The following is a 25,742-nucleotide window of genomic DNA, read 5'->3' on the forward strand; positions in this document are numbered from 1 at the left end:
CTGGAGACAACTTCCTCTACAACCCGCGCTCGGATCAGGAAGCTCAGTCTGGACTGGCTTTCGCTGAATTTTTCGCCCTGCTCTGGTCTCGCTTTGCCGTGGCGCGCGGAAACGCGAACGCGCACGTCTCTTCGTCACTGCGCGCTGGCGGCAGCGATTATCTTCTCGCGAGAACTGGGTCGCTACTGGGAAACTAGGGGATATCCTGTCCCTGCCGCAGACAGCATGAGTGGGAATCTCCCTCTGTCAATCGGTGAGCGTGTTGTGCCTCCATCTCAGTTAAATGACGTAATAGCAGCTTACGGTGTTTATTGAAAGATATCCTACTGGAAAATGATCATTTCATGACGGAAAAACGCAGCAATAATGCAGGAAAATGATAAAAAATGTAAAAAATAATGCATTGCCTATAATATCAAGTGTCTTAGACGTTGTTTTACAACCAAGTCACAATGATGTAATTAGGATTTTACGATACTGATCAACAGAGTGCGACCATTTGTTTTTATTTGCCGCGTAATTAGTTGAATTAAAATCTGCATGTAATCAAGGTGTGACAAGCAACTGTGGATTGATTTGACTGGAAGGCCCGACAGCTGATCAATTTGTAAAACCTTATCATAAGGACTAAAGAACATTACAAACATACCTTTTACATGGAAGAAATTTTGGTACTCCACAGTTGGAAAACACAAGTGTAAATAATAAAATGAATGATGGTTGTTTCAGTCTCCAAGCTTTGGTATTGTGCTTAGTGGGACACCTGAATAGAACGGAGCCATTGTTAATTTTGTCAATAAAAACAAAAAAACAAAAAAACAGGGCTTTCCCTGCACTTGTGAAAAACGTCCAGTCAGGAGATACAAGACAATTCCCAAAGCAGTGAAGTACAAAATACAGTAAGCTAAATAAACAATTATGAATCTGCTGAGAGCAGGTTTCACCTCAATAACTGAGTGTTTCTTGCAAGGCCAGTGGAGGCAGAAGATCTTGATGTCTTCTGCTTCTGACATGTGTGAAGAAAGCACAGGGTATATTGGGCGAGACGGGGGACACTGCATTCACTGTTGCCTGGTTGCTTCTGCAGTCAGTAGGTTGGAAAAGACCTTTGTTGACGCCTGGCCTGTCCATCAACAACAATGTCGGGGAATTAAAAAAGGTTTATGGCCAGATGGGACCAAAACATTATTTTTGACCATTATACTACATGCTGTGTTTGCTGGAGGCAAACACAGCATGAAACACAACACATTGGAGGGTGTCAGAGGGGACATCTTTATTCTGTGGGGTTCCTCGCAGCAGGCCCTGCAGAAAAATACTGATATCTGGGAGGAAACCCTGAGAGGATAAGAGATGATTTATTTTACGGCAAGACAACAACTCCAAACATGTGGTGAATGGTGCACACAAACAACTTGAAAAAGAACTATGTCAATGTCCAGGAATGGCAAAAATCTGTCTATGGGCCTCAAATAATCCAGAGTTTGTGGCAGGAGATGAAAACTGCCATTCACTCAGTCATGATGTCAATTGACAGAGCTTGAGCAGTTCTGCAAAGAAGAACGAGGGCTCAATTGCAATGACCAGAAGTGCAAATCTTATGCAGATCTATCCACACAGACTCAAGGCTGTAACTGATGAGACACGCACGCACGCACACGCACGCACGCAAGCTAAATGGGAATTACCTTCTTGATTAGTATGTGAAACCTGCTGAGAAATATATTGCACCAACACAAAGTTCAGTGGATTAGTGCCAAGAACTTCAATTTAAAGAAAAAAAATGACATCCACTACGATTCAAGATCATATTTCAATAAAACATGAAAAGACTCCAAAGAGACTGGGGTGAACACATTGTATAGGCACTGAAAGTCGCTTGAGAACTTACATTTGTTTTTTAAAGACAACAAACACAGAAATTGTCTGATTAATGTTTTACTCAAAATTGCATTGCATCCCATCTCAGAACAATTTCTTCTTTCAAAAAATAAAAAATAAGGTGGCGGAATTAAACTCAGAATAACCGCATGTAATTAAGATGGTATGAGAAGCACCATCCCTATTTGGCATTTCAGTTAAAACTTCAGGCAAGTCTGATATAGCGATCTAATTATCACAATATGTTGAGTCGTTACTCTTCTATGATACTCTAAAACTGTGATGGAACGATGACTCCTGCCCAACTTACAGTTCAATTTGGAACAATATGTGGCATTTAAAACATATCATCTAGTATTAGATGTCAAAGGAAATACAACATACACCTGTGCAAAATGTGTATTTCAAACCTAAAACAAAGTTTCAGAGATGCAAAACAGCACTGTTAAGAAAAGTTGCAAAAAAATGTAAAATATAGTGTACACAAGAACATCTTCATATATTAGCTTTATCTTCCCCTCCACCCTTAACAGAAGAAGTGATATAGAAAAAAAAAATAGCACAGTTGGGAGCAAGCAGAATGTATCATTATCAGTTTGATCAAATATAACCCCTGACAAATCTCAATTGGTCATATCTTTTTCCAAATATATACAGCTAGGCTAATTTTAGGTTGTATACACATATAAGGTATAATGCACACGCTGCCCTTCAATCTTCTGCATCCTTCAATATAAATATTTATGGGGTGTTGATGGAGACAACCAACAGTAGTACCCTACAACAGAATGATACCATGTGACCCATCAGGCTCTCTCCTCTGTAATAACTGTGGGGGAGATTCAGGATACCCTTTATGTCTGTAGTGCACACACATTATTAAGGGACTTTTTATTGTACCCAGTCACCAGAAGGGGGCAGCACTGGCTAGTAGTTCATATGGGTCTGCAGGGCAAATGGGGTTTCATCAGTCATGTAATCCAAGAGGTGTCCCACAACAAGGATTAGCACATAAACACAGAGATGAGTCCATCCCCAGCCTGCACCCGTCCAGTCATTTCCAGTCCAGTCTGGCTCTTATCATTTCAAGAAGACAACGTAGAAAGCCATGGCCAAACAGGAAATCGCCACGGCAATGTGAAGCCGTGTCCCAATTACTGCGGCTGAGGAGAGAGATGGAGGATTCAGAGCACAAGCAAAGAAAGTCACATCAGTTACACAGAACAAGGAGCATATAGCAAACCATGTAAACAGGTGTAAACAGGTGTGTTATCAGTGAGGTGAGTGTTTTAGACACTCCCATCGGACAAGTGTCTGACATAACAATGAGGTCTGACAATATTTGTGCCACATTTTCTGTTGTTTTGTCTCTGTAGATGGCTGCAGTCCAGGCCTGACAGAGCATCACATTGGAAGATACAGGGTGCATGCTGAAATCTGTGGGTCACAGACTTCAAACAGGCACTGAGTGCAAAGGACTGGCACTCTCTATGGTAACTTTAAGTTTGTGTCCAATCATTTTTGGTCCCCTAAGATTAGGGGGCGTATAAAATTTTACACTGTTTACAAAAATGTATATACACGGCTGCTGCTAATATGACAGATCTAAAACAGAAAGGAGAGGAATGAAAGATGACTGTTTTTATGCACCACCGTGTTTTTTCTGCAGTTGTATAAACACCTTTCTCACTGTAACACAACATGACATCTTTTCCCTCAGAAGACAATAACACTATTGTGACAGCTTCCACCCTTTCAGATTAAAGTTTGATGAAACCAATTCTTAAAGAATGATTTCACAACTTTTAGTTAGGGACAATTTGTGTAGAAATCACACGAGTGTGTTGAATTATTTTATATCTACCTTTGTAGAAAACGCCCCACACTCCTTTCTTCTCTGACAGCAGCCAGCTGTTGAGGCGAGGCACCTTTTTGAGGTATGCACAGGTGCAAATGAACAGCAGGCCAAATACCAGGATGCCATCGAAAGAGTAAACTATGGTAGAAGGGAGAGATAATATCACTGTCTGCCTTACCTTTCAGTTAGCTCAAGCACGAAACAAATCTGTTTCATTATTACATGAGACAACAACAAAAACAATCACAGAAATAGAGTATGAAGAAACTTGAGAGGGTACATGCACCGGTCGATATTAACTTGACATCATAGGACATAAAAGCAATATTCTCCACTACTTAAAGTAATTTAAAGAGTGACATATACACCATGTCTTGTGGTGGATTTTCCCTTTAAAATGTACAAGCTGTGTTGTTGACGTTGGCAAATCCAGAGTTGCTAGCAGTTGAAGAAAGGTTTAATATAATCTAACGTCCGTGTACCCCACCAGCAGTGTACAAAAACATGCTGATATTTTAACGACTAAAGTGAGTTTGTTACATGGTAACAGTTTTTTTTGCCTTTTACGACTAGTGTTGTGGTCTAGCTATCTAGATTTTTTAGCGTTAGCCACCGATTACTCCCTCACGTCAAAGCTAGTTAGCAAGAATCCTCTTACCCTGACAAAACTACGACGTAATAGCATAAGAGGTTTGAAGACAATAGCTCTCTCGCCAAACTGGAATATGAATCGGCAACTGTAAAACTGTTAAAACTAGAAAACAGCAATTAGCTTTAGTTCCATCAGTCTAGCCGTGCTATCCTGGGCCACGTCTACAGCTAAACTAGCTTCCACGTTAGCCTTCCGTCCAAGAAGTAGCTAGCCTAACTTACATGTTCTGTTGTGCTGCAGACACTCTTTAGCTAGTTGCATAAAACAGTAAACCTACCATTTGTCATATTCACAGCTTTCTCTTTGACGATATTATGTGACTGTTTCTTCTTTAAATTAGCATTCCATCATGTATTACAAAGTGGAGATGTAATTCAGAGTACTTCGCTTCGCAGTCACTCGGTTGACATTTCCGGTTTCACTGGCTTAGGATCTTCTTTTACGTTTTATTTTTGTTGATGTCCATCTAGCATTACTGCCATCTACTGGAATTTGTGATTTACGGCTACTTGTACATCAGCCTGACGTTGACATTTAGCCACACATTTGTGTTTATTGCTAAAAAATGAAAATGCACGTTTTAAATATTAAGGTACTGATACTTTTATCTATGCACTCTTTCCATAAATGTATAGTTTGATTTAGACTAGATGCAGTACACTTAAGTGTACAGAATTTCCTTTTTGTTGGGAAGTTTGCCTGGAAATATATATTGCATGCAAGACAAACAAGCAAAACTGAGACATATTTGTTCGTAACAGATCATGCAGCATGTTTGCTTACAAGATGGGCTTTCTTACATGATGTGGCCACACTGCACTCTAATATACAGAACATGGAGACAGCACCTACAGCAGAAGGAGGATGAGGGGAGGATTAACAAAGTGGTGAAAAATGCTGGCTCTGCTGCATCTGAACCTGGACACATCTTGGGCGGCACAGAGGGAAGGCTGAGGATTATACTGAGCTTCCACCCACACTAAAATGAGCTGATACCACTATACAGCCCACCTCCACCTCATCCCAGGGGGGCCACCACGGAGCAATTTGTGCTGACATCCATCAGTCGCTCCAGAGGGCTTTCTTTCCAAATAACCTTAGACCAGGCCAATCAAGAGGGTACTGCATGTGAGGCTGAAACTGTGTTTCATTACTTTATCATTTGCACTATCTTACACAGTTTATAGCCTGTTTCAGTGAAAATCTACCAGTGTATTTATAGTCTGCATACGCTCCTGTCTGGCAACCATTGATTAAAACCCATGAAAGGCTCACATCAACATCATTCTTTTCAAGTTTCAAGTTTCAACTTTTTCTATAACAATACAATACAAAATAATACATTATACAAGACACCTGCACACACTTTTTCACACTGAGTAGTGTAATGGCCATACACATAAGTAAACATGGGCCTTCTGTTCATATTAACTGCATCTGTACATTTCTTTTTTGCATTGTGCGTCTGTATCTATTATATGTCATGTATGCATTGATCAGTACCGATTTATTGATTTCCCTTGTTTAATACTGTGCAAATGTTGCATCATATGCAACATCCACTTCTGCTACTTTGAAAATCCTCTTACTGTCGTCATTTGCACTTTGTTCAAGATTAATCCCTACATTTCAATTTAATATGTTGGAGCAAGGCTGAAATTATTTGCCTTTGCTACACTGACCTGATTTCGCCTCGGGAACATGAACATATCATCCCAGTCCTCTGTTTCAGTGTGTTCTTTTCCAGATGAACTATAATTTGAAGGCAGCAGCACAGTGGATTACAGATAGATTGATAGAATTAAGACCAAAGTGGAATTTAATGTGAATCTGCAATGTATTTTGCTCCCCTCAGTGTGTGTTATTACAGCTGGATTCACAAAGTAGAGACACAAAACCCGTATTTGTTTTGTTGTGGTATTTCATGTTGCATTATCCTAATCATTACATTACATTATCCTAATCCCTCCATATGTTGCCCCTGCGTCAGAGACAACAGAAGTTTCTCTCCTGAGGGAAACAAGGCTGGAACAAAGGGTTGTAGGACAGTTAATAAGATTTGATGACAGGACAGTGTGGCACACCTGTTCAGATCAGCCTCGCTGTAGCTGCAGCTCGCTGTGAACCCTGAGAACAACACTTAGCTTCTGATCTTTCTTCTGCGCGGACGCACTTTAGCACATCTCCCCTTCAGCAATGCGTCTCTACCACAGCACGCAGGTAAGACTAGTCTTATCATTACTTCTGTGGCGTATGGTGAATGGAAGTAGAAATGTTTATGATTACTTAGGAAAAACACTGTCTAAATAATTGCATTTGAGTTGGGTTTGTTCTGAGGTCTGGGCTCATGTAGAGAAGAACATGTAATAAAAACAATACAAAATGTTTTCCAAGACAAGATCACACTTCTGCCTTTACATGGGGCACTGAAAATAATCCCAACCAAACTGACTTTATTTTGCACAATTTCTTGCTTCTGGTATCAATGTAGCTACACAACACAAAGTCACTATGAATGAATGTGAATGTGACTGTAAACATGGTTTGTGACCTCCTCTTAGTCTATTAAACTTATATTTAAGAATATTAAATAAATATTTATCAGTGGATGTACCTTTTGATATAATGCACAATTCCCTTCACACACAAAAGACCTTAGGCTGTTATATCATATCAGGACTGTTACCTTTCTTCTTCATGTGGATTTGAACGTGTCAAGGTGTGTTGACCCCCCATGTTTCATGAACTTGTTTTAGTATGGGTGGCAGAATGGTCTGCGTGGATTTTCACATTTTAAGTACAAACAACATACATAAAATATCTTCATTCGCCTCATTTCAATTTTCAAAGTGCACTTTGCAAAGGGAATAAACTCATTCGCCTGCTGCTCTTATTTCAGGTGTCACAAAAAATGGGTCTTCAAAATAGAAAAGGTAAGATCACAACGTTAACAGGCAAGTTTAAGGTCAAGTTTATGTTACTTTAGTGAATCTAAAGAAAGAGATGGAGTGATCTCTCTACTCCATCACTTTAAAAGTCCCTCTGATGATAACACTTGAACATTAGCAGCACCTTTTTAAGTATTTAGCTACCAACAGAAGCTCCACACGTACTGCTGCGTGTATACAGAGACTGACAAGGGTATGTGACTGTGAGTGCTGCCCTGTATATATCTCAGAGAGACATCACTGCTGGATGGTCCCACCACACCAGGTGACTGGGGGTCAACACCAGGAGGGCGGTGACTTCATCAAACCCAGAAAGCTGTCAAATCCCATCCTGGCTTCCCACCAGCACGCAGCTCTTCACCGGGAGCTGCTATTCTGCCACAGACGGTGAGAAAACACTGAGCTCTGTACCTGCTGTCGGATCACATAGGCAGCAGCCACGTGCTGATCAGGGTACACATAAATGAGATATTAGTCAAGGAACATCTACCAGGGTGGCTCTCCAGATCAGCGTTTGATTTGCCTCCTGCCGCAGTCAGTGGATCCTCTTAGGCCTCCTCTGTCCAGCTGGCAGTGATGTGTTTAAGTTGTGTTTAACACTGATCAAGTCAAAAGTACAACACCTCACTGGAGATCGCCGCTAATCTCTCTACAGAGCTACACCAGCCCTCTCACTCTCGTGTCTGAGAAAGCAAAAAAAAAAAAAAAAAACACATCTTATCCTGTACCACACAGGACAGCATTTACAACAAAGTGTGTGAGTTAGCTTGATAAGTCGCACTCCAGGGAAGTTTTATGATTGCATATCTTCATCTAGTGATCCCACCTTCTTATCACAACTTGTCCTGTGTCCTCAGAGGTCTACTGCCCAGAAGGAAGCCGGAGCTGCAGTGTGTGCTGGAACACAAACAGAGAGAGCGGCACAAGCAGAGGGAGCAGGCCCTCTCTCCTCCCAGTGACTTGGAGGTCAAGCTACGCACGAGGCAGCAGAAAATGCAAGTCGTAAGTATGTTAGCAACGATGGAAAACAACACAACCCGGGGAGAACAGTTCATGTAATAATCTATTTACTGGTTGGGCACGGTGGGTGAGCAAGTCTGCAGATATTCTGATTGAAGAGGAAGTCCAAACACAGATGTTTCCTGTCTCGCAGTATGAGCTGGAGGAGAAGAAGAGGAGCGAGAGGCTGCAGAACGTACCGGAGTTCGTTCGTGCAAGAGGGACCCTGAAGCGTACCCAGACGTTTTCCTCGTGACGACCAGCGCAAAGGGACAAATAGTTAACAGACGAATTCCTGCCATCAGTTAACAGGAGGATCGTCCTTGATTGACAACTGCAATGATCAAAATTGATTTTTTTTTTTAATGTTTAAGCACAATGGATCATGTGAATTCAGATGGCAGTGTGAAGTTGGAAAATGTCAGTGTAAGATGCTTTAAGGTCCAGCGGGTAGGATTTAGTGGCATCTATTGGTGAGGTTGCAGATTGCAACCGACTGAATACCCCTCGCCTCACCCTCGACTATGGGGGCCACTAAAAACATGACAGGCTCTCTCCAGAGCCAGCGTTTGGTTTGCCCATTCTGGGCTACTGTAAAAACATGGTGGCACAACTCAGCAGACTCCATGGAAGAGGACTCACTTCCTCTTTAGATAAAGAGTTAGTCTACGTTAAAGCAAACACAATGATTCTTATTTTCAGGTGGTTAATAAAAACATACTTATGAATATTACATCTCTGCCAAAAGATCCCTCCTACACACTGGACCTTTAAAATATTTCATTTAAAATCTGAGGTGTGTAAAGATTTCAAGTCAAAAAGTGCATAGAATCATTGCTTAATATAATGGCTACAGAAAGTAATGTTGCTGTATTTTGTAATAAAGCTCTTGGCAGCCGTTTCGCCTTTTGTAGAGAATTCCACAACACCTGCATTTAACTGTGAGACATCCTCTCAGACAATGAACATGTAAGAATGTAAGTGACGAGAATACATTTAAAATTTTTAATAAAACATCCAGGGAGGGCTGAACATGTACGTAAAAACAAACACTGAAACTTAAGTTGTGCAGTGAGAAAACAGTCATGTCATTATTCACAAAAATGTAACAGCGGCCATGAGAACGAGCTCGGACGTGGCTGTTTTTGCACAATTCCTCAACAGTTCGTGCTCAACACATCATACCCTTCAACGCTGTACACGTTTCACAAGTTTTGGGACGCAGCTACTGACATCACAGGGTAAGTTCAGGTTGGACAGCTCAAAAACAGAAAAAACAAGTAGTCTTTGAACAATGATTCATTCAATGATTCTTTAAAATTACGTTTCTTGTTTTAAAAAAGTGACCAAGTGCCTGCTGGTATCCACATCAAGTTCCTCTATTTGAATCCGTTGTGCGCTGCAAACACACATTCACAAAAAACTTGATGTCTCTGCACAGTAAATGTATTGACCTAAACTTTAAACACACAGTACGTAATTTCTGCCACTCGGGGTCTCTAAATCAAAACAATTAAAACAAGCAGCAGTTTGAGGACGTCGTGAAGTAGCGTGGCATCATGGGAGTTGTCTATCAGACGTGACTCACGCAGAAATGTTCATGGACGAGGTAAAGTATTCGATTGGTCGCCACTAGAGGAGACCAATCGAAACGCACCGATGCCTTGAATAAAATTACGGATTTCTCCATGTTTGGACATTGTTGGAAACATTTGGGTTAATATCCTCACATATTAAACAAAATATATAATAGAGGTTTGGTTGTTTTTAGATATTTCAATGCAGATATGTTACATACTGTGCGTTTATGAAGTGAGACTGTTGCAGGAATAAGAAGGCCCGCTGAAGAAAACACATTCAACATTTTCTCTTTTCATTCTTTTAACCTCCAAAACACATGAAACCTTGTGTACCGTTGACCGTAAACAGAAGTTTTATATTTTAAAAGTGAACATTTCTGGCCCATTAACTCTAAATAATACATGATGTTCCCCCAGCATGTTTATAAATACAAATTCTACTCACAAGCAGCAACCCCAGCCACTGTGTTTCTGTCCCAACTCTATAGCAGTGTGTTGTTTGTGCTGCAGAATAAATTAACAATAAATAAAAAACAAAAAAAAATAAAATCTTTCACAAAAAAAAGTAGATATCATGGCAGGGTAAAACTGTCCCGTCTTTGTTTCCCTGTATTATCTACTACACTGAAATAACCTTAAAACATATCTCATAGTGTTGGAAAATATTTAGCAAGAGGTACAGCAGAAGAAGCCCAGACAGAGGAAAGAAGTAGGCCACCAACGTGGTAAGGAGAGCACTGACAGAAGCATGGGTCCAAATAACAAGGCTGAAGGAGTTTACAAGTCAGAAAGGACACCAGGCTGCAGTTGGCTTCCTGTTCAAGAGTTAAGGGGTAACATTTCTCAGCCAATTCTCCATCGCTACACCACTTTACTTGTAGACATCATTATAGTAAAAGCTTTAACGCTGTTTAAAACTCCACTGTGTGTCTCCGTTTTTATATATATATATATATATATATATATATATATATACACACACACACACCCACACACAGTACATACAGAGAGTTTGAAGCCCCTTTTTCAGATTTGTGAAACCTTTGTTCTGTTTGTGAAAACAAAAATAGTATGATTTCATTATTATGTTTTTTCTCTCCACACTGATCACTTTCAACCAGCTCTACATAAAAATAATGTAAACTCATCAACTTGGACTAGATTGACAAGGTGAATTCATAGGTAGTTGTTAATCCAGTTTTTAATTTGTGAAAACAGAAAAAAAAATGGAAATGTCACTTTTCCTGTACCCAGATCACATTAGACCAGGTCTAGCTCAAAAAAAACCAATACCTAAATTAGTAAAAGCTACTCTAAATGAGCATGGAAACTCTAAAACCCAGTTTCAAATAGGTGAAAAAACTTTGCATGGAATGTTTTTTTAGATTGACTTGCTTGTTGATGGTCTAAATTAAGGGAAAAAAAGCAGTAAAACCACCCTTTTTAATTCACACAAAAGGTTCTCCAAATCTGAAATGGGGATTTAAAAGGATTATGACATTTATTATTATGTCAAGGACCCGTTGCACAACTTTAGATGGTGTAACAATGGGGCTATTTGGTGAAAAAACATTATCCCTTATCCTAACTTGGAAGATATGAATCAGAGGCCAACTTCAGTCTTGTAAAAAGGACAAAAATTAAGGAATGCCATCCTTCCTTTGGCAACACTGTGAGGGTGGCACACTCCAGTCATACACGTAGGACAATCGTAGCTTGACTTCCTCCTTACAGAGCCTGCCGTCACGCTGCAGAGTCTGGTGTTTTTCCAACATGTCCTCCAAGCTCTGCTTATGTGTCACCAAGTATTTGTTGTTGCAACCGCGCGATTTATACTCCGTGTCAAAGCGTGGGTCATGTGTCCGACGAACATCCACTGGTGCCAGCCAGGCGCCCAGTGACACATCTTCACTCTGCCACGTCTTGAAGTAGCCTGTATTAAGATGTACATAATGCACCAGGTCAGCTGAGAGGATGTAGCCCCCACCCAGAGCGTACGGCAGGTAATAGTCACAAAGCTCCCAAGAGCTTTCTCTCCATTTTCCAGCCGTTTTCACTCGCCCTCTACCCGAGAAGAAGCCCCAGTACAAGCGGTTGGGCTCCTTCCCCTTCAGTTCCTCCTTGAGGAGGTCCAAGCGAGCAAATGTGTCATCATCTGCTTTGAGGACAAACTTGAACTCCACATTCTCGTCAAGCCAGGAGTACATGTGCAGCAGCTTCAGCGTCAAGTTCTCGTAAGAGTCTCGCAAGTCAGTCAATAAGAGCAAGTCCTTATGCCGCCCTTGCTCTGTGTTAAGGTTCTGCAGGTCCTCGTTGGAAAGCCCCTGCGTTCCCACCACAAACATGGCCAGAACATCTGAGTCCCGCTTGGCCAACCAAGTGCTGCGGATGATACTCCTTCGCTCGGTGTACTTTGGTCCGGTTGTGATGAGGACCACAAGGAATGCTGACAAGTCTTTGGATGTTGCGGGGGCATTATGCTGCTCTGGACGGGATTGCAAAGCGTTGGCATGAGGGGCTAGGCCTGGAGGATCCTGGTGGCCCTGTTTCAGGGTTTCTGAGGTACATTTGGCCAGGAAAACCAGAACTACAGCAAAGCTGCACACAGTGCCGATGACCAGGGCTGTCTTGTGACGGCAAACTAGGCGCAACAGATTCATGATGCTGAGTCTGAGGTGAAAACAAAAAAGATTGTTAGCATTAATGCAATTCATAATTTCAGGTCGATCATCAAAACTGGGTTAGACTTTGCAGCCACACATTTCTACACACACAGAAAACTGAGCACAGAGTTTGACTTTGATAGGACAAAGCTGCATTTTGTGTGTCTCATCGTGTGATAAATTAAATATAAGCCTGGATGAAGGTGCAGTCAGTGATCACAAATCACTAAATATATACTTCAACTTGTTTTAAAGCTGTGTTCACAGACATTGCAGATGTAAACAATCATGTACGAGCATCGGGAAACATGTCTAGTGTGTTGTCTTGTGCCAGACTGTGCAAAGCAACAAATGGCATTAAATCACAGCACCTTCAGTTCCTGTCTTTTAAAGATTGGCAGTGAAGTTTTTACATTGGATCACAGACAGTGCCTTGCACCACGGTAGCTCAAGTTAGCTAAAAAACCTCGTCTCAGCAGCACCTGCTTGCTAAGCTTAGAAGTTGAACTGTACACTGTATATATGCGTCACAGCAATGCTGTAAGCGTCATAAATTACGCAGTATTTGTTAGTTTACGTTACCTTAGCTTACTGAGAAGTACCTGTCCCGTGGACGACCGAGCCGCAGCGGGCCACGGAGAGCAGCTTTGCAGAGCTAACGTTAACGCTAGCTACCGAGATAAGACCCTCTGCGCACTTTCTAAGCTCACTCCACTGGATGCAAACACACACAAGTTGCTCATATTGGTCTAAGCAGGAGATGGCAACCACTAGCTTTAGCGGTGTCGGTCGGGCAGGTGACAATTAACACGCTAAACCGTTCGCTAGGTGAGTTGAGGCACGTATCGATCCATTCATTTATTGTGTCGTACTGTGAACACAAATGAGTAGTGTGTGGCAGTGACGAGGAGGAAACGGAAGTAAAGCCCCCCAACAGACTGTAATTAAAATAAAATAAAATATTATATATTCTATTTCCATTCTATATCTGTTGTTATTATTAGAACAATTTGTATATAAAACTACATAAGAGGAAATTGACTAACTCCAAGCCAAACATTAGGCAATTTAGCCAAGAATTAATACGGCATCACAATTACGCGTATATAAAAAATATAACGGAGCGGTAAAAACTTTTCCTTAGTTCAGTAAGTCATATGTGATCAGAAAAGGTATGTTTAAAAAGGGAGTGAAAAAAAGCGGTGACCTGTTCGAGAACAGCTGCTAAATGAGCATGCGCAGTATCGTCATATCGAGCGATGCGCAGTGTAAAGTTTGGAGGGACAGCCAGAACGGGACCGGACACCATGCATTTTGCTTCAAAATAAAAACACAGAAGTAGCCGCTTGGAATTCTATAGCTGCACTCGATTAAAATGGACTTTCAGAAGATAATCCCAACCCCGCCAATTTGTTTGATAGATGTTTTGTGATTGCGTTTGTGTTTCGTCCGACCATCATGAATTTTTTTTTGTCACATGGTTTCGATTTTAAACTATGTTTCCAGATTCATTAACGATGTTCACAAATTGTTGACACAAATAGTGGGCATTTTACAAATCTATTCTATGTAGCACTTTAAATAACGTGTCTTTCAGTAGCATTTTAACATACATAGGTCCATATTTTGGGGTGATTTATTTAAATTAATTGCAAATTCCGTCAACACATTATTTTCAGCTCCTTTGACAGGGTTTATGAGGATTTTATTTTGAAACGTGTAACCGGAAGCACGAGCTGTCATTGCCGGTTGTGACACTGACGCCAGAAAAATAATGGCCTCATCGTAGTAAATTAGCAGTGTGTCGTTTGTACTTTACATCAAAGAAGCTAGCATACCTGACCATGTAACATTAAGCTATTAGCCTGATATATCTGTCAGTTAGATTTGCTTTGTAACAATACTTCACCGGGCAGCTTCTCAGCTAACTGACGTCAACGTTGGACGAGGACAGTGGCGAGCGATGACGGTTGGGAACCTACCTCGGACATGTTCGGTGTCGCTCGCCATCTTTCTGCTCATTTTGAGCGTGCAGTTGGTGAAAACAGCCTCTGAATATGACCCCTACAAAATCCTGGGTGTCAGCAGGAGTGCGAGTCAAACAGAAATCAAAAGGGCGTACAAGAATCTTGCCAAAGAATGGTGAGTGACAGACCGACATCAAGTCCTCTAGGCCATCACATCCTGGCTATCCCAAACCCCATTCAGTACACATCCGACACCTGTGCCGGTGCTTGTTATTGTCCAACTTAAAACGTGAAACCGAGGACATTTTTAACCCTCTATTCCCCAGCGGTGGTTTACATTTATGTTGTCTTCTATGGGCTTTTTCTAGGCATCCAGACAAGAACAAGGACCCTAAAGCTGAGGACATGTTTATAAAGGTTTCTAAATCATATGAGGTGGGTGAGCCTGCATCACAACACATCATGTACTGAATTTCAAAGCAGCTGCAGCTGCCATTATGTTTTCTGTGGGGCTACTCAGTCTGCTTCACTGTCTGTCTCATGGTCCCTCTCTCTGCAGTCATTATAACAGTAACAGTCCTGTGTCACCTCCCACAGATTCTGTCTAACGAGGAGCGAAGGTCCAACTTTGACCGCTACGGCCAGATGGATGAAAACCAGCCCTTCGGCCAGTCGCAGCATCACGGTTTCCGCAGCTTCCACAACAGCTTCTACTTCGATGAGTCTTTTTTCCATTTCCCCAGGTACTCCATGCTCTGGTTTGTTTTGATTTATCGTCACACAGGTGTCACTGCAGAATTGTCAACTTGTTGCTCTCTGTAGCCATCTTCAGTCTGATGTTGCTTCCACTCATACCGATTTCTGTTAGGGAGAGGCATCCAGTTGTCCATAATCAATCACTAGAGACTAAGGTACTTTTAATCGATTTAGAGCAACCTTGATAGCACTCCTTGGTTCTGGCCCACAGCTTGACAAGGCTTGACAACAGCATGATAATTGCGTTAGTCGCGCCTTTGATGATTGATCTGATTGGCTCCATTGCTTTTTCAACCAAGAGACCGCTGTTTCATGTCATGATGCCAGATGAGTCAGTCAGGTTGGTGGAGTGAGCTGATTCAGAGGCCTGGACCCACTCAACTGTTGTGTGGAAACAACGGTGGAAATTACACAGCTAATCGGTCAGCAGTAAAAAGGATGACATATAGATCAAATTCCAATCATTTGCTGGCAATAGCTCATCAAATGTGAGGATTTGCTTACTTTTTCACTATGTAATGCCACTGTGAATGGAATACCTGTTTTTTTTTATTTTTTGGCCTTTTAGTAAAACAAAATAAGCAATTCAAAGACATCAAATTGAGCCCTGCTAATCTACGAGTGGAATTGGTCTTTTAGTTTTCCTAAATTAATGGTTTAAAAAGAAAATAAACATTAGTTGCATGTCTTTATACTTTTGGGAATTTGGGATTTTGGGAACTAATCATGATTACTAAAAGGAGGGAAAAATGCTTTGTTAGATTAACAAACTAAATGCCCCTGTCAGTGGAATTGTCCTTTTTCATATGTTTTTTCAGAGAGGGCTCCTCTGCTGAGCATGTGCACCAAGATGTACAATGAGTGAACAAATTGGAATTTTAGAAAGTTTTCTCTCTGGTCATGTCCCAACATCACCCTGTAGGTTATGTCTAAAAAAAGACTCACTGACTTGCTTCCGACCCTGCTCCAGGTCCAGGGACTTTGCAGACAGCAAGTACCTGCTTCACCACGCACAGTTTAACAGCGATGTCCTCCCAGACAGCCACAAGAGGCCGTACCTAATCAAAGTGACCTCTGAGTGGTGCTTTGCATGCATCCACATTGAGCCTGTGTGGAAGGAGACGGTGCAGGAGCTGGAGCCACTGGGTAAGTGTGATGTCACCACACTCCCATCAGTCTGACACACACACACATATACTCACACACTCTGAGGATCAGGGTTGGTTTTCCTAAAAGCATTTTAACATAAGGACAATGTTCGCTCAGTTTCAGGCCATTAGTACAAATGTAATTCTAAGTGTTAAGATGCTTCACAGAGAGCCAGTCATTTCTTTAATTATTCATTAGGGCTTATTTGTTCGTCTTGGTTTTCTGGAACAAAGTGTAAAGCCAAGGGAGGAATTCAACCCTGTGTAACAGTTGTCTGGCACTGGAGATGAATTTAAAGTTGTTGAGTTAATTCTGCTAATTAGAAGCACAGTTCCCAGTGCCCTTTAGATGTACTCTCATGTGGAATCTGTAATAACTAGGTGGCCTGCTCTGGAAGATTGTCCTGCAAATTTATGTAACCCACAGCTTGTTACTGTGCTCACCAGTCACAACCAGCGCAGTCTTTATACAGCATGGATGAAAATACATGCTGCAAGATTTTGTTAGCTAAGTACATGCAGTTACCTCTGTCTTTGCTCGATGGGTTTTTAGCAAAACACTGTTAAAATCATGTTTTAGTTAGATTTGTGGCTTTTGTTTTAAGTAGGATTAAAACTACTTTGGGGCAGAACTCAACAACAAAAGTAAGAGCACAGACATTTGACTTATTAGGATCTTATAAAGTAGTTATGGCTGATGTGTATGTAATGTAAGTCCAATATTCACACAGCTTCTGGCACTGTTTTCACCTTCACCAGCTCCTGAGAAATACACTCATTGGCCGTTTATTAGGTACACCTGTACAATCAGTTGCAGTCCAATACAATAAGCTTTGCCATAAAGTCTATCTTGACAAAGCTCATAATGTTCAGGGGTTTTTATTGACATTGTTGGAAAAGTGTAGATTAATTTGTTAAAATGTTCATTACTGAGATCATACAGAGTGGTGGTGTTATACTGGACCACACCACCATCACTAACAGTAACCTCAATGGTAAAACATATAATTGAATGAACACCTCTCTGAACATTATAGGCATCATAAAAGGGAAGTTGTATTGGACTGCATTAGATTGTACAGGTGTACCTGTGTACTCAGTTGCCACTGTGTGTTTATTTAGGTCTTTAGCTATTACATGCTTTACAATGTTAGCTACTGGCCAACTTTGTCTGCCATGTTGTGCTGAACAGGTAGCTCAAAGTGTGTGTATAGAGCTTCAGAGCTTGTTGAAAACATCTGCCTCCTGCAGCTGGAAATGAGGTTAATCATAGCGGTGGGAGTGAACCAAAACAAGAAAGCTGCAGGCCGTAATGCAAAGTGAGGAGCTGAAAGATGCTAAAAGCTTTGTAGAGCTGAGGAGGACTGCAGCTGGGTGATTTTTCTGAGCAACACCTCTCACATTACAGATAGTCATTCGAGCCGTTTTTCATCTCAAAATATTGGCTAATGCACCTCTCGCCTGTCTCAGAGGCAAAGCCGTCAAACACATTCCCCTTTTTAGAGTGGGAAAAATCAAGATAAGAAAATGTGTTTCAGAGCTTTTCTCTCTTTCATGTCAGAGCAGCGTTGGCCTGTTGTCTCTGTCACTGTGGTATACAGTGGTCTTGATCCACAGGAGTCTGTAAGACACTAAAAACAGGTGTATGCATCTTTAATGAACCCTATCCATTAGGCAGTCCCTCACTAATTTTAAAGACTCGACTAAAAATCCCACAGCCTGTGGGTGAGTGGCTCTTCACTGAGACTTTCAGTGTCTCTTCGACAGGAGCTGCACAGGGCTCGTTTGGTGGAAGATAGAAATGACTTTGAAAAAGAATTCACATTTGTCGTGTCTGTTATTTCACTGCTCTGTAATCTGGGAATTCGCTGCTTGAACAACATCAACTGGATGTTCCTCCTTGTGTGTACTACTGGAATAACACAATATGGAATAAGTTTTAGGTTGTATTTTATCCTTGTGTTTTGCTCTATTGTATCAGATGTAATATCAGTTTGCTCTTTTACTGTTACACCAGGTGTTGGCATTGGCATAGTGGACCTGGGTTATGAGCGTCGCCTGGCCAACCAGCTGGGAGCTCACCGCGCTCCCTCCATCATCGGGCTGGTGAACGGCAGGGTGACCTTCTTCCATCAGGCCGTGGTACGGGAGCACCTGCGACAGTTCATTGAAGACCTGCTGCCCCAGAAACTGGTGGAAAAGGTAAAGGCAACAGACATAAACATACTTCTACCACATGAGCAAGAATTTTAAGTCAGATATCTTTTATGGAATTTATAGATCCAATCACAAATTACCAATAGACCTTCTGATTTTTGGTATAAATTTTATTTCTCTTCTGATTATAGCTTGAAATATATAGGGCCTAGTGAAATTTGTTAATTTTTTTTCCAGATTCTCAGTTTTCTGATTTCTATTTTTGACGATTAAAGCACATTTCATCATCAGAAAGAGCGTCTAATCATGTGGTGGATGAATAAACCTTCAACAATCAATAAGAAATATTGAACATTTCTGGAATATCAATGAATTTGATGCAACACATATTATTTTCATCAAACGAATCTTCTGCTAAGAGGGTCTAACCAAGGAGACTCATTCAGGTAGTGCTCCACCATGTTTACAATGCTTGACCAGACACGGATGTAGCTTTTTCATTTTTCCAACAGAATATCTGAATCTGTACGTACAGCCGCAAAGTCACAAACAAACTCACGCCTTGCATCTGCCGACATGGTTGCACTTTAGAGCTTTTTGTTGTTCCGCGATATTCCATGTTTCCTGCATTGTGGAAATCACAGTGCCCTAGATGTAGGCCTGGTTAGATACGACTCATCAAGTGTACAAATGGTGACGTGGTGGTAGATAAAACAGGTTTTCAGTGAAAGTAGCCTGTTATGTAATTTAGCATATATATTTTAAATTAATTGCTGTTGTTTCTTCAGATCACAGATGACAACTACCTGGCTTTTCTGGATGGCTGGCATGCAGAAAATAAGCCCAGTGTTGTCTTGTTTGACCAAGTTCCTATTGTTCCCCTGCTCTACAAAGTAAGCAATGCATTCATACACACACACACATGCATACACACACATGCATACACGTGTTGCACTAATTAGACTGAATGTTAAAGTGGAAAACAGAGAGCTTGTTAGTACTGTGAGATCTGGTGCATTTTCCACCAATACACCAATGGAGAGCAGTTATTGTTTTAATAACTTAATGCCAATTAATGCAGCCTAGACAACATATGGGAACAGTTATAGTTAGTTAGTTAGTTATAACTATCAATTGTACACAGTTATAAGTTTAGATAAAATCAGCAATCTGCCCTGAACTGGGCCTTTTTTTCTTTTTACACTTTTTTTCTTATTTCTTTGAATGTATTTATTTTCGAGGCTCTCATCTTCCCTCTCTCCACTCTGCAGTTAACAGCGTTTGCCTTCAGGCACTACGTGCGCTTCGGCTACGTGGACCAGGGTGAAACACACAACACTCAGCTGCTGCGGCAGTTCAACATAAACACGTACGCCCCCACCATGCTGCTTTTTAAGGAGGACACAGAGAAGCCTGTTGACATCATCCAGGTACATGCAGCACAGCATGCAGCCTACGCCATCACTTCTTTAGCTTAACAGTGATAAAGCATTCCTTCCTGCTATATCAGAACACACCGGTTAGTTTTAAACCTGATGCATGGTGGCCTGAAAGGTGAAGCTGAAATCATGTTTGGTATTTCTGTCTGACAAAACTAAGAAACTAAGAAATTTTACTAGTTGCAGTTTTAGTCATTTTGCAAAATTTTCACACCTCTGATGTTTTTTGCTTTATACCCGTCACATTCTCTGCCACTTCTCCTTTTCAGGCCAGAGGGATGAAGCGACAGATCATGGATGAGTTTGTCTCCAACAACAAGTTCCTGCAGGTGCCACGGCTGGTCAATCAGCAGCTTTTTGACGAGCTGTGTCCTGTCAAGCAATTCCACCGACGGAGGAAGTAAGACATTTTCTGAGTGGATGTTGCTACACATAATATCTTACTGAAATTGACCTCTTGTGTATTAAGATTTGGCATCTTAAGAAAGAAAAATGAGCTAACCCAATTGTAACGGGAATAGAATTGTGAACCTGGAATGTGTTAATGACTGTGAACTGATACGTTGTGGAGTTAGGCTGCAGTAGCAGGTGAATTGACTGTGCATGGTTTGTAGGTACTGCGTGCTGCTGATCACAGGGGAGGACCAAGCCTTTCTCCCAGGCAATAAGGCCTTCTTGGACTTCGCGGCAGCCAACAAAAAAGAGGTGCTGCGGTTTGCGTACGTCTACCAGCGTCAGCAACAGCCTCTCTGTCAGACACTGCTCCATAATCAGGCTGCACTCTCGCCTCAGGTCAGTGCAAGAAGTGCATGCACAGTGCACACACATGCATCAATACACAAAGTCACCGACATGCTCCTACAGTCAAATGTATGACACAAATGAAGCCATCTGCGGGAAAAAAAGGAAATTATTCTCAGTTTCGGTATAAACAACCATCGAGGACAATGTGCACCTGCAGGCAAATCTATTGTATCCAGAAATACACGGAATTGGATATGTGTCGGATTACCGATATGTGCCTTCATACAGGTGGTGATTCTTGAGAGGCGGAGCCAGGCTGGTAAGGTCCTGTACCGCTCTGTGAGTGGTGGCTGGAATGGCAGTGAAGAAGATAAGTACAGGCTTCACGAACAGCTGGAGCTCCTGCAGAAAGACCCCACCTACCTGAGCTCAGACGCCACCCTGCCAGAACTCAATAACGAGATGGCCCCCGTAAGTCACCGCAGACGCACGCTCACCTTTGTCTTGGGACTACTGGGGTCAGGGGCCGCAACGACTGATGGGAAATCTGAGGATGAAAATTTAAACTGGAAGAATTTTTGTGTTAATGTCATTGTTTTCTGTCCTGTCAGATGTTCATTATCCAGTGGATGAATGCCGCCTATGATTACATCCTTCAAATATATGATGACCTTCTCTACTCAAACTGGTAAGACGACACTCACACAATGTCTGCAGTGTTTAGTACAATGAAAAAGACGAGATGGTGTGCTTTTGCTGATGTATTTGAAATGTATCAGAAGCTGAATCATGCTTGTGATGTAGCTAGAATTACCTGGAGGGGGCTCTGTTGGTACGCATGTGTCCTACCATAGCCGTGATGCACCACCTCTGCTACACGTAGAGGCTACATGGAGACTGGGAGTGTTATTGGTTGATATTTATTTTCTCCTACATGTTACCATAACAACTCGTTTCTCTCCTCAAGGCGAGAGATGATGCCCATCCTGTCGCTGATCTTCTCCGCTCTCTTCATTCTTTTTGGCACCGTCATCATTCAGGCCTTCAGGTGAGAGAGGCACAACCCTGTCTCAGCCTGATGCAGTTTGATCATAGGCCCAAACATTTGCCATGAAAGTCAAAATATCTTACACTTAATGATTCTGACTAGATCTACAGTAGAAGTGTGTTATTTATTTATTTGGCTTCCAATTCTACACAATTATTCCTGGTTTTGACTCCACTGGCGTCAAATAGAGGCTGGATAACTTTGCCCTAGTGGAGTCAGAGCAATGTGTGACCATACTGATTTGCCTTCTGTGGTGTATACTTTCAGTGAGCCGGGTGAGAGCAAACCCCGAAAAACAAAGCCGAAGGAGCAACCGCAAACTGAGGATGACGCTTCAAGTAGAGCCAGTACCTCAAGGTAATGTGGGGAAAGGAGGTGAACACAAGGTGGAAGCAAAATACTTTGACCAAAGGTCACAGCGGATCCACTGCCAAAACCCTGTTTTACATGCGCAACGCAGTGTGAGGCACAGCAGCAGAAAGCTGGGAAATATAGACAGCAAAGAACAGTGTTTTAATTCTCACACCGGCTGCTTAAGTGATTATTTTCCAAACTTATTTTGCAGTTGAATGGCGGTTTATCCAGCTGGCGGGTTTGCTCTAACTAAAGCATGTCCTTGTGTTGTCAAAGCAGCCCCCCTTGCCCCCACAAGAAATGTTCTCATTAATAATTAGACATGACTCTGTGGTATAGTGTTAATAAATTCATATTTTCATGCTTTCCTGCTTTGCTGGGAGTTTTAGACCACATCTTTACTTGTGCTCTGTCCACTGTCCAATATTTCAAACTCATGGAGTCTCAGTTGCTCTCCATTGTGACTCAACCTCCAAATAACAGTCACAGTTTGTGGACATGAACACATTGTCTTCATGTTACCAGCAGTCCAAATGTTGAGATATTCTGTGGGGGACATTTGGGAGCATTTGGCAGCTGTGTGCTTACACCTCTCAAGGGTTATGAGAAGGTATATTAATTATAGCACACAGCAATAATTAACATGCTCAAAAAGCTGGCTTTTGACTGATTTCTTCACAAAGGAAATTGCCTCAGGCTACTAGTAATGTATTTGAAATCTCTCCTGCTTCTACTGTGGTGATTAAAGGATAAGCTCTGTTGTTGTTTCCTTATTTAAGTCTGTAAATACATTACTCACACATGTGAGAGAGGGAGTTATTGGTAGCTGTAAAACTATAAAAAATAAGGGATAAACTATATTCTATATAATTCCCACCTTTCTTTCCCTCCCTCCTTCTGTCTTTCTCATTGGTCCACGCAGCCGCCCCCCTAAGAAGGACTTTGTGGAAGTGACGGAGCTGACAGACGTCACGTACACCAGCAACCTGGTCAAGCTCAGGCCGGGCCACATCAACGTTGTCCTGGTGCTCACCAATGCCTCCAAGACCGCCTTGCTGAGGAAGTTTGCCAAGGAGGTTTTTTCATTCTCTGGGTGAGTCTCAGAATCAAAGGCCTCCCTTTTACCTTTAAGAATGTAAGTTTTTTTTGTCCATTGAGAGACAGGAAGACATCTCCCTGAGCGGGTGGCCACTACTCACCTTAGGGGCTACTGCAGTAATTTGCTTGTAAATGCTGGTAGTAAGGATGTGTCCTGGAAGAATATAAACATACTGTGTACATACTTGTGATTCAGTATGTATCTTGCCCTCTAAGATGTTTTTCCTTGACCAACGCTTGGTCTACTTATTAAATCCAAACCCCTCTCCCACCACAGGACTCAGACCCTCCACTTCTCCTTCCTCAACGCTGATAAGCACCGCCACTGGATGCCATCACTCCTTCGCTCAGCCTCTGATGCGGTGCACAGCGAGGGCCACTCGGACGAGGACGAGGAGTCTTCAGACTACAATGGCCACGTCCTGGCCCTCAATGGCCACAAGAAATACTTCTGCCTCTTCCGACCCGTCTTCACAGGGGACGATCCCAATGACTCGTCATCTGAGACCTCATTCTCCTCTGACAGCAGGAGAAAGTCCCGGTCCAGGTCCAGGTCCAGCTCCCACTCCCGATCCAGGTCCCATTCGAGGGAGGATGGGGCCGTACCCAAGAGAGGCTCCAGTAGGGCCACCAGCATAGAAGTCCACCACAAGCTTGACAGGCTGGGACTGTGGATGGAGAGGCTAATGGAGGGCACCCTGCCCAGATTACGGGTCCCTGTGTGGCCCTCCCTTGATGAAGCCACTAACAACTCCACAGAGAGCTGAGGTTAAAGTAAGAAAGGTACAAATGGTAGCAGATACACTTTGTGATTCTGCCCTCCGAGTACGTTCTTTAGCAAGAAAAATGCAGAACGATGTTGCAGTTATTATTTAAGGTCTCTTTCGCACAGGTAGGCTGCCACACTGAACTGTTTACAGAATGTCTTATTTTTAATCTGACAGGTCGTGTGGAGCAGGTGGTGATGATGGCTTAGACTAGTTTGCTACCACAAACCTTTAAAATGCGCTTAATGAAGCAAAGTCTCAGCTGTACGATGCATGTCTTCTGTACAGAGACAGAAGGAGGAAAAAGGAGAGAAGCCACCAGAATAGAACAAAAGCAGATGGATTTTCTTCTGACATGCTCTTAAAATGTTAGTCTAAGCTGTAGTACGCACACACAGTCGGTCTTCACATACACACACACACACAGGTGGTGTGTGTTCTTAGCTAGCTGCAGCACCATAAAAGCAGAGTCCGGATTGCATGCAAAGTTAATTTTGCTTTATTTGTTTTTACTGTCTCTGTTTATTAACCACAAGCAGCCAATGAGCACCATGGTATAGACAGTAGCTGTAGCTAGCTGTGTGTGTGTGTATGTGGAGTGTACCCATGTTTGTGTGTGTTACAGATTAACTCCTGTTCTTCGTGTTGTTTTGCTTTCCTTTTAACTCCCCTCTCTGTACATTCATTGCGTGCAGTCATACAGCACGGAATAAGCGCTTTTTTTTTCCTTTTCTACTGCTTGCTCTTAGTACTTTGAACCACCAAGAGCCTCTAGAATTGGCTTTGCGCCTGAACACATCTTTACAATTGACTGGCGTCTGTCATGAGCTTGACCTTTGGCAGTATGTCAGTCAGATGGAGAATTCTGCTCTATATGATCAGATCTCCACATGGGCTAACACGAATAAAGGCTTGGAAACTGAGCCTGATGCACTGATTTATATGTGAGGGGTTTTTTTTTTTAATACTTGTAGGAGCCTTCCGTTGAACTGAATTATTGACCTTTGTTTGCTAATAGAGATCTGATGCAACCATATTGATTCCAGGTTGAAAGACACAGAGAGTCTCACAGCATCGCAAGCAGCAATAATCTGCTTGTTCATGTAACACCATCTGCATTACAGTGTGTGTTTAAAAAGATGGTTGGTGACTGAACAGGACTCTTCCTGCTGCTTTTCTGCTCTGCTAAGGGATTTAACATTGAGTATGCTACCAGCCAAGTTTGAATTGTGATGAAGTTCGATATCATTTTGGGTAAGTCGTATCCAAAATGTTGAAATCTGCCTTTTTGTTGCTTTTTTCAGGTTCTTGTCAATTGTCTGAATCAGGGAGAAACAATAAATCCTACTCTGTTATACTTGCCCTTTTTAAGCCTGTGCCCTTAAACCACTGTAAATGTTAATGCATGGAATAAGTAAATCTAAAATCACTAACCAATGTTTAGGGAATTTGCACTGCTAACTTAAATGTCACACTCCGTCTCCTCCTTTGACTCTGTAATGGAATAATTTGCTGCTCAACAAATAATAATTGCAGTACACTGTAACTTGTAATCATTATTTTGTTTCTTGTATGTCCTTTGAACTTCATTTGTATCCATATCTAACTGTGCAAAATGAAGAAACTCCTTTTAAAACAGTTTATTTATTAAAATGTGCAGATAAGTTTGACATGCCTTGATAT

The 25,742-nt window shown here is 41.9% G+C and overlaps 4 protein-coding genes across 4 annotated transcripts; 2 read left to right on the forward strand and 2 right to left on the reverse strand.

The window, feature by feature from the left end:
- Positions 1-1,925: 1,925 nt before the first annotated feature.
- On the reverse strand, positions 1,926-4,807 carry tmem167b (transmembrane protein 167B). Its single transcript, XM_041957568.1, has 3 exons — positions 4,669-4,807; positions 3,746-3,877; positions 1,926-3,044 (listed from the first exon to the last, which is right to left on the reverse strand). Exons 1-3 carry the CDS (start codon positions 4,676-4,678, stop codon positions 2,962-2,964), a joined length of 225 nt encoding a protein of 74 aa, XP_041813502.1. The 5' UTR covers positions 4,679-4,807; the 3' UTR covers positions 1,926-2,961.
- A 2,454-nt stretch (positions 4,808-7,261) lies between these two features.
- On the forward strand, positions 7,262-8,673 carry LOC121624687 (protein FAM107B). The gene is made up of 4 exons (XM_041962518.1): positions 7,262-7,324; positions 7,570-7,726; positions 8,197-8,341; positions 8,493-8,673. Exons 1-4 carry the CDS (start codon positions 7,303-7,305, stop codon positions 8,592-8,594), a joined length of 426 nt encoding a protein of 141 aa, XP_041818452.1. The 5' UTR covers positions 7,262-7,302; the 3' UTR covers positions 8,595-8,673.
- A 656-nt stretch (positions 8,674-9,329) lies between these two features.
- On the reverse strand, positions 9,330-13,484 carry b3galt6 (UDP-Gal:betaGal beta 1,3-galactosyltransferase polypeptide 6). Its single transcript, XM_041957604.1, has 2 exons — positions 13,164-13,484; positions 9,330-12,588 (listed from the first exon to the last, which is right to left on the reverse strand). The coding sequence occupies exon 2, from the start codon at positions 12,576-12,578 to the stop codon at positions 11,559-11,561; it is 1,020 nt and encodes a 339-aa protein (XP_041813538.1). The 5' UTR covers positions 12,579-12,588; positions 13,164-13,484; the 3' UTR covers positions 9,330-11,558.
- An 871-nt stretch (positions 13,485-14,355) lies between these two features.
- Positions 14,356-24,625, forward strand: dnajc16l (DnaJ (Hsp40) homolog, subfamily C, member 16 like). Its single transcript, XM_041957595.1, has 15 exons — positions 14,356-14,723; positions 14,917-14,983; positions 15,146-15,291; positions 16,275-16,450; positions 18,470-18,654; positions 19,398-19,502; positions 19,881-20,039; positions 20,318-20,448; positions 20,663-20,840; positions 21,081-21,263; positions 21,404-21,480; positions 21,760-21,840; positions 22,108-22,197; positions 23,117-23,287; positions 23,570-24,625. The coding sequence occupies exons 1-15, from the start codon at positions 14,545-14,547 to the stop codon at positions 24,057-24,059; spliced, it is 2,418 nt and encodes an 805-aa protein (XP_041813529.1). The 5' UTR covers positions 14,356-14,544; the 3' UTR covers positions 24,060-24,625.
- Positions 24,626-25,742: the final 1,117 nt, after the last annotated feature.

The sequence above is a fragment of the Chelmon rostratus genome, chromosome 2, assembly GCF_017976325.1.
Source record: "Chelmon rostratus isolate fCheRos1 chromosome 2, fCheRos1.pri, whole genome shotgun sequence".
Classification (NCBI taxonomy): domain Eukaryota; kingdom Metazoa; phylum Chordata; class Actinopteri; order Chaetodontiformes; family Chaetodontidae; genus Chelmon; species Chelmon rostratus.